Below are 9286 nucleotides of genomic sequence, written 5' to 3'. Positions count from 1 at the left end.
TTTCCATTCATACAAAAGTCATGTGGTAAGAAGCATGAAGAATAAGGAATCAAGAGCATTTAATTCCCAATTCTCAGAAACTTTCGATGATTTGCTGCCCATATTTTTATTTTCTTTTACTTTCCATAGAGTTATTTACTGACAGACAAGCAGGCTTCATTTCATATACATATGTAATACAGTTTTGAAAATATGACATAAGATTAATGATCTGTCTTCATGGGTTTCTCATCATTTTGGTTATCCACATGGATAGCCATGTATAACTGATCACAAGAAGCAAATATATTTTTCCACTAAACTATTATTTCAATCTAGGTTCTGTCTACGCTACTATTGCTTATAAAACCCATTAACAGAATGTCATGGAAAGTAAGAAAAAAGTCTTATTATTTGGGGCATTGCTTTAACAAATATGAACATGATTTAAATTATATCTTACTACAAGTATAGCAGTATTTTAAATTTATTTGAGTGATAGATTTTAAGAGGCTTGTAAATGGTTACTATCAGCATAAAAAACTTAATGAAAAATAATTCTTACCTTCTATCTTAATTTGACTAGACTTTTCAATATTAATATCATGACTTTGACTTTCTCCTTACCTGGATTGAATGTAATTTTGTTTCAATGTATATATTTTCTGGAGAAAAAAAAATTCTTCCTAGGAGGAAAATAAAAGAAGCTGGAAACAAAATAGTTGTAAAAACCTGTTTATTTTTTTAAAAATAAATACAAAAATATAAATATAAAACATCAGCAGATAGAATTTGATGAAATGAAATTGCACGTTTGTATACCAGGTTGCATACCACACCTACTAACACCACATGTACACTGTTTTTTTTTTTTTTTTTTCTCTTAAATTTAATGTACAGAACAGGATAGGCCATACAATTTTTTTCTTTCTTTTTTTTTTTCTTGACCTTTTAAAAGCTTTCTTTGCAAGGGCAGGGCAGATAGATATCTAACAGAAGCGCTTTGTTTGTGAGGTTCCTTAAGGGTCAACTATCCTGTTCGTGTTTCTGAAATTTCTTTTATTTACTAAGATGGACAACACGAAATTTCCATAGCTTTGGCTTTTGGAAGTGATTAAATAAAATGTCATATATATTCCAGGAGACATCCTATGGGAAAGAGTGAATGTTAAGTAATGGACAAATTAAGGAAGAAAGGAGGGGACCGTTGTGCTGAGTGGCAGGCAGGCTCTCCTGAATCTCGAATCTGGTGACAGGTCAGGCCTCCTGGTCGCTGTCCCCGCCGCCGCCCCCGCCGCCATACATCTCGGCCAGCTTGTTAAACCGCGGGCCCCATTCTCGAAGGTAGTCGTAGTTCTGGTCTCCCTCGGTGGTCCCCGACTCCAAGGAGCTCAGGGACTCGGCGATGGAGTCGTTGCCCTCGTAGGCATAGGTGGCCAGCGAGTCGTAGGGCGGGGCGGTGGGGTCCAGGTCGTGCTCCTGGAGCCGGTCGTGGATGAAGTCCCGCACATCGGTGTGATCCGGGGCGGTAGGCGTCCTGCGGGGGATAAACAGTGTCTCCGGGAGGATGTCCCTCCGGAGCTTCTTCTCCTCCATGGCGGCGGGGTTGCGCAGGGTGCCAATGTCGAAGGCCTGCGTGTCCTCCTCTCCGCCGCCCTCGTCGTTGTAGCTCACGATGTTGTCGCGGATGTCCTCCTTGGACAGGATCAGAGGCTCCTTCTTCCGCTGCCTCTTCAGAGCCGCGAACAGCACCACTATCACTGCAGGAAAAGACAAGACTCAGGACATGGCCAGGGCGGGATGGGTGCTATGGGGACAGGCTAGACCCCAGACCGCTCCTATGCTTTGTTGTCTTATTATTATTATTATTATTGGAGGATGTTATTATTATTGGAGGAAGATTTATTATTATTATTATTATTATTGGAGGATGATATTATTATAGGAGGAGGATTTATTATTATTATTATTATTATTGGAGGAGGATTTATTATTATCATTATTGGAGGACATTATTATTATTATTACTATTATTGGAGGACGAGGTGAGCTTGTAGCTAGGATGGATATTTCCAAGAGGCATTTTTAAAGCAATGTGGAAGGTTCCTCAGGTTCAGTGACATATATTTATTTTACCTATTTTTTGTTTATTTTCCTGAGAATGGCCCAGAGTTAGTTCCTCACTGTGCAGAAGGTATTGATCTGTTGCAGTAAGTAGTGACAAAAAAAATGCTACATGAACCTTCCATCTGGTGAACATAATGTAACCCTTCTATTAATTACAATAAAATATATGGAAAAAAAGAAGATATTTCACAATTATGTGGATTAAAACCCAAATAATATACATCTATAGATGCATCTGCAACAGAATTCCTTATTAGGAACACAATATACTCTTTACAATAAATTAAGCTGAATGAAATTTAAAAAAAAAATAATTAGAAAAAAAAATCGACTTTGCTTCCTAATCAGAGAAAAAGGGCTAAAATATGGCTCATTTTTCCCATCCTTACACACTATGAAAAATGATATTCTTGGCAAGGTATGCACTGATTTCTATTAAATAGCTTTGCTGATGGGTTGCCTTAGTTCTTTTTTTTTTTCTCTCATTTTATTAAAAGAATAACTCATTGAAAATAAAACAGACCAAGTTATTTAGACATCATACCTCCTTACAGATGTTTAAAGATTTTTAGGGATGAATGCTTTTTTAAAAAGGAAAACCTTGAATATAACTATCTGAAAAGTCTTAGATCAAGTGACAAAGTATACACTTAAGAACTACAGGAAACAGGTATAAACCTTGAGTAAAGTAATTGTAAATGAGACCCAGAGGAAAACACATATTTCTTAGAAAGACTTCTCTACTTCCATGAGAAAATCTAATAAATATAAAACTGATGCTATTACCAATTAGAAAAATGTTCATAAAATAAACTCAACAGGAAATTTGAATTTGTGCATCTCTGATTGCAGTACAATTTCCTACTTTTATTTCACCCAAATGTGTCAGTCTTGATTATTTAAAATGATTTGCAGAGACAGGTATAAATTGAATTAGGCAAGAAAATACAAGGACCAATCTTATTTCTTGAATGAGTTTTATATAAAATTGTATAAAGCATATGTATATTTTATTATTATATAAATGTATATGCAGTGATAAAATTTTTCTTTTTTATTAATATTAGTCTACATGTGTTCAAATTTTTCTAAGGGTCAGCTTTGAGCTTTATTAATGCTATAATATCAGATGTTTTAATGAGCTGGTATATGTTCTTGAGTTTAAATAATTATAATAATAAACAGTTTATTACAAAGGTAGAAGACAAATATTTTGACTTTTTAAGAAAAACGTATTTTGTTTTGTATAGATTTGTATACTTGGAGGCACACAAAAATGGTAGATTTCAGCTGGGTGTGGTGGCTAGCTACTCAGGAGGCTGAGCTCTGAGGATGGAGGTTCAAAGCCAGTCCAGGCACAACTGGAATACCTGAGACTTTTATTTCCAATTAACCTCTGGAAAATGGAAAATGGAGCTTGGCTCAAGGGTAGGATGGTAGTTTTGAGCTGAAGAGGTCAGGAACAGTGCCCAGGCCCAGGGGTAGAACAGTAGCCTTGAGCTGAAGAGCTCAAGCCCGAGTTCAAGCCGAGTTCAGGCCCAAGTTCAGCCGAGTTCAAGCCCCGTGACCCACAAAAAAACAAAGAAAAAAATAGATTTCACATTAGTTATTATCAACCGATGTTGCTCAGCAAGCAATATTCTTGTAAGAGGAATGAGAGTGAACATTTGCTTCAATCGGCTTCAAGTCTAAATGTATTTCTCTGCTGCTTGGAATGTCAGAAAATGATTTTCACTTAAGATTATAGCAATTCCCCACAACAATAATGTTAAGCTCATTGGACCAGAAAGTACATATACTCTGTAATGTTTTAGTGTTCATTTGTTTGTTTGTTGCTGAACAGCATTTTTTTTTTTAATTGGTGGTCAAGTAATGTGCCTTAGTGGTAGACTGCTTGCCTAGCACTCATGAAGCCCTGTGTTTGATTTCTTGGTGCCACATAAACTCAATAAATGAATAAAATTATTTTTAAAGCAATCTGTAGGCTGCAAAGCCAAGTATTATTATTTTGGGGACAAGCAAACCAGGTTAAAGTCTAATTTACAACAGATTCAATGTGTATGGGTGAGATAAGGAGGTCTGAACCAAGCATGAGGATAAAATAATGGTAGTAATCTGAAGGAGCCATTGGAAACTAAGGGGGGCAAGTAGTAAGTCACTCAGAAACTGTAGGGCTTTAGAGAATGTATCAACTAAGTCATCCTTCCCTATCACTGTGTATGAAGTATAGATAACTATCTCTGGATGCAACACTTCGTTCTTTCAAAATGAAAAAGAAAAATACTTCTGGTAAAGTGCTAATGGGTGCTTAATAACAAGCAAACAATGAATAAAATGTTGCTATGATCAATGATCAATATTCCTTAATGTGTGAATTATTCATATGTCAGAAGGATGACCTCACTTATACAATAAAAAATATGAACTCCAATTATTAATACATAATTTCTAATGTAACTTAATTCAAATATTGGAAATTATGTATTGGGCCACTCTTCATGTGTGTACTTTATTGATGGTAAGCCAAATTGTTCTTCGTTTACTTTGAATTTCATTTTGTGAAGATTTGCATTTGTATCTCTATCTTGCCCAGGCTGAGCTCCATCTTTAAAGTCTACATTCTCACCCTCCCAAGCAGTTGGAAAGACAGATATGTATCATCATGCCTTGCAGAAAAATTTTATCAATTCTTACATAGTCTGAAAAAAATGAAATGAAATGAAGATTACTCTTTATTACACATGGAAAAGTCATGTGCTGCCTCAAATTTGTATTTTCTAATAGAAATAACATATAAAGTAACTTTGGCAATACAAAACAAAGAGTTGAGTATAGGTTGGTAGGAATGCTTTTTTTGTTTGTTTTTATGTGTTTTTTTTTTTTTTTTTTTTGGTTGTTGCGTTTTTGGTGCCAGTTCTTGTGCTTAAACTCAGGGTGTGAGCACTGTCCTTGGGCTTTCTCAAGGCCAGAGTTTTACTACTTGAGCCATAGCACCACTTCCAGCTTTTTTTTTTTTTTCTATGTATGTGGTACTGAGGAACGAAACCTGGGTTTTCATGCATGCTAGGCAAGCACTCTACCACTAGGAATTTTTTAAAGATTAAATGGAGATTTAAGATGTCTTTGTAGAAAAAAAATGGTCAGCTTGCATTTTGACTTTATGTCATCCCACTGAGATCTGTTAATGTCTAGCTTTCAAATGTTGTAGGAGTAGTGATGAGAAGCTATTGTACACTGCCAGCTGCTTCAGCTCCCACTCTACCCCCAAAATAAAAATTTGGGGGGTGAGCCCGGAAGATGTTCTGCCATAGGGCTTATTACCACACCCCTTATGGATGGAGGAAAGAAAAGCCTGGCTAGAAGGTAATTGGGAGTGTTGGTTATTAATATCTATTTCTCCATTCTTCTCTGGACATAGGATTTCAAACAATACCTGATTTCATCAAAACATTCAGCAAAGCTTATGGAGTGGGTTGTGTTGCTGGCCTGTCATCTTTACAAGCTCTCACAGAGACTATCCTACACTCATCTTCCTTGTATTCAAGTCATATATTATAATAAAAGACAGTCTGGGAGTTTAGCCTAGTGGTTAGAGTGTTTGACTACCACTCATAAAGACTCGGGTTCAATTCCTTAGTACCAAATACACAGAAAAATCTGGAAGTGGTGCTATGGCTCAAGTGGTAGAGTGCTAGCCTTGAGAAAGCTTAGGAAGGGATGCTTAGACCCTGAGATCAAACCCCAGGATGGGAAATACATACATACATATATATATATATATATATATATATATATATATATAAATGAAATTTTTTCTTTCTTCCCAGCTGGATTTGCATTTGAATAAAGTTCTGGTTACAGAGAAAAACCCCATCGTTCAAATTATAAACATTTCTATACAAATACCTACGTCTTTTGAACAGGTCTTTTCATGTAAATACTATTGCATCATTAAGTTAGATCGACCTGAAAACCTTGGCATTATTTGAGGGGAGGAAGATGTCTTAATAATATTTCCTATTCATCAACATACTGAAGAAGACACGCTGGCGGATGGTCCTGTTACCCTGGCAGTATCTTACCTAGAAGGATAATGATGCAAAGGAGAATGGCAATCAAGGCTCCTGTGCTGAGACCCGCGGGCAGGAGCAGGGCCTCGGCGCTGCAGGACTGCATGTTGCCTTGGCTGTCACAGGCACACACTCGGATTGTCAGTGTGCCTGTGCTGCTCTGAATGGGATAGTCATTGTCCGATATCACCACAGGCAAGAGATAGGTGCTGATTTCGTGTCTGCTAAAGCCATTTTTCCTGGTTAAAATTCTGGCAGTGTTATCTAAAACCAAATGTAAAATATTAGAAATTGTTTAGGAGAGTAAAATCTATTTCAAACAAACCCAAATAAAAAGAATTTATGTAAAATGCAAAACTGGCCTATTTGCTGCTACCCAGCATCTGCAAGGCAATTCCTATGGATAAGAAAATTAGGTATCCCGCCCAAAATAAAGTAATACTATGGACTGTTTATTTGCTAAGTTTTTGAGTAATTATCATATTTCTTAAAAAAGTTGAGTCTATATAAAGAACTCACAAAGACTACATAGGTGATATTATGTCTCAGAGTTGAAAACATACACTGTATATAGGAAAAATAAATTATTTTATTACATATCTGAATATGTGCCTGTTTATTTACATATCAGAATGATACTATCCATAATGAAAACATGATTTGTGGTATTCTAATCACTATTGTGTTTTAAAGCTTAGCATTAAAATCACCAGGAATCACTATAAATCACACTATATGATCAATAGTGTGTAGATTATGTGATGTTGTTTAATGATAGCTTCTGACCATTAAAATCAATGTATAGCTTTAAGTTTTGGACATAGCAGAATTGGCAAAGGACTTAGAAGAACTCTTGTAGAATGTCTAATAAAATTCTAAAGAAAAGAAAAATTCAATAAAAATCCTCCAAATAATCAAGGAATATTGAATTGCCACGAATACTAACTTAAACCTGTTGATTCACCCAGTATTCTTTAATAGAAAGTCAGGGGATTAATTAATTTAAAAGGAAACATTAAATAAATAAAACAATATTTTCTAGATCTCCAAAATCAATGTTTACAGAAATGCTCAGTAAACATTCTGTTTAATTATTTGTTTGTCTATATATAATATATTAACCATGTCTTTTTACCCTAGTCACCACAGGGATATTTAAATGCCAAAACAGAACAGAAAAACAGTGACAGTATCTTGCTGGTTTTGTGATTGAACATAAATCATCTATTAAATGAAGAAAGAGAAGTTAACATCACCAGTCAACTACATAAGCTGGAGAAGAAATTTAGAAGACAAGACAGAAATGCATGAATACATTTTAAATATGTAGTTTCAAGAAATATTATGACACACTTCTTTCACTTTGAATCTCACTTTGAATTTCATTTTGAATCTCTCAGATAAATATTAGCATACATGTGGTAATTTTAATAAGATATTCAAAGCTCCATTCATTCATTCTTTCATTCATTCAGGTTTTCCCTTTGTTTCAACTAACTTATATAGACTCATGAATTCTTCCTAGTGTAACAAAGTGTAACTGTGAAATGCTAGGTTAAGACAGCATTATTTCAATTCTACATCACTTTTTAATATCCAGTGCTGGGTTTCACAGGAACAAAAAAGCAAATTAAAATGCACTTAGAAACAGGATCTATCAATTCAATATCATCTCCTCGATCCTGTAAATTCCTTACTGTATGACAGCTCTTTTTGTTGCCAGGTTCAGAATATTGAAATGTTTGATAGCTTTTATTTCAAATTTAGATTTAACTGGCATTTTGTATTTTAAATACAGCATCTAATATACATTTTTTTTTTGCCAGTACTGGGGCTTGAATTCAGTGGCTGAACACTGTCCTTGGGCTTTCTCAAGTTCTACTATTGGCGCCACAGTACCACTTCTGGCCTATTTTTTTTTTTTCTCTATATATGTAGTACTGAGGAATCAAACCAGGGTCTTCATGCATGCTAGACAAGCACTACCACTAGGCTCAACTCCTAGCCCAGAATGTAAATATTTCTAATACCAGTAACTTTAGGTGTCTAGTACCTTATAAAGCATGTTAATTTTGCAACTCTAAGTAGGAGATGCCACCAATGGATATCTTCCCTTTCATTTATGAAATTGGTATACAAGATAAATGTCAAATAAGAGTTGTCTCAAAGTAAAATAATCTACTATATTAAACTATAATCTTATGCTTAGAAGATCATCTAAAGGTGTTAGAGCATAACTTTTAATAAGTATAAGCTAAGGTAAGCAATGCAACATAAAAAGTACTTGGCATAGGATAGTTTCTTTCTTAAATATTTTAATTGTAATTAATAGAAGGGTTACATTATATTTGCCAGATGGTGCATTACTTCACAAACACTGATACCCCTTCTCATGTTTTTGTCCTCATTTCCCACACCTAGCCCTCCCCTCATCTTGTCTTCTCTCTTCCCTATCCTACTTCAAATAAACAAATAAACATATATACAGTACACCAGATAACAAAGTAAGATACTGTAACAATATGAGAACAACCAAAGGAAAACAAAAGAGTTGAGAAATACAGTACAACAATCACACATTATATTAAGAACAACAATCACACATTATATGGCTCTTTTTTCCATATCTGGAGGTCCTTTCATTTAGCCTCATCCTATATGGCCTTATGTATCTAGATTTTGTCCTATTGTAATCCTCTGCTAGGAGAGTCCAAGGTTATACTAAATATGACAAATAAGGGAAATCTTTGAGCCTATGTTCCCTTGAGTGGGGCTTACTTCACTTAATATGATTTTTCTAGCAATTCCATTGCTTGGCATTTACCCAATCGCTCAGAAGCAAGAACATATTAAAGACACTAGCACAACAATGTTCACTGCAGCACCATAGCTAATATATGGAATCTATCCATATGCCCTCAGTAGATGATTAGATCAATAAGATGTGGTATTTATACACAATGGAATTCTATGCAGCCATCAGAAAAATGACATCGCCCCGTTTGTAAGGACATGGAAAGACGTGGCATAGGATATTACTAATAACATAATTTTCCATAATATATATTCATCAAGAAACTGTTTAAATTGTTAAAAATAATAATAACCAT

The 9286-nt window shown here is 35.1% G+C and overlaps 1 protein-coding gene across 1 annotated transcript in view; it reads right to left on the bottom strand.

The window, feature by feature from the left end:
• Positions 1-698: 698 nt before the first annotated feature.
• Positions 699-9286, bottom strand: part of LOC150064635 (cadherin-10) — a 142454-nt gene continuing 133866 nt past the window's right edge. The window contains exons 11-12 of the mRNA XM_090332099.1: positions 6189-6440; positions 699-1739 (exon numbers count right to left, since the gene is read on the bottom strand). Of these exons, the coding sequence (XP_090188225.1) occupies positions 1237-1739; positions 6189-6440 (755 nt within the window). The 3' untranslated portion in view covers positions 699-1236. The remainder of the gene's footprint in view (positions 1740-6188; positions 6441-9286) is intronic.

This window comes from Megascapheus bottae, chromosome 4 (genome assembly GCF_031878675.1).
Source record: "Megascapheus bottae isolate mThoBot1 chromosome 4, mThoBot2.hap1, whole genome shotgun sequence".
NCBI lineage: Eukaryota > Metazoa > Chordata > Mammalia > Rodentia > Geomyidae > Megascapheus > Megascapheus bottae.
This window is presented reverse-complemented; position numbering and strand designations above follow the sequence as displayed.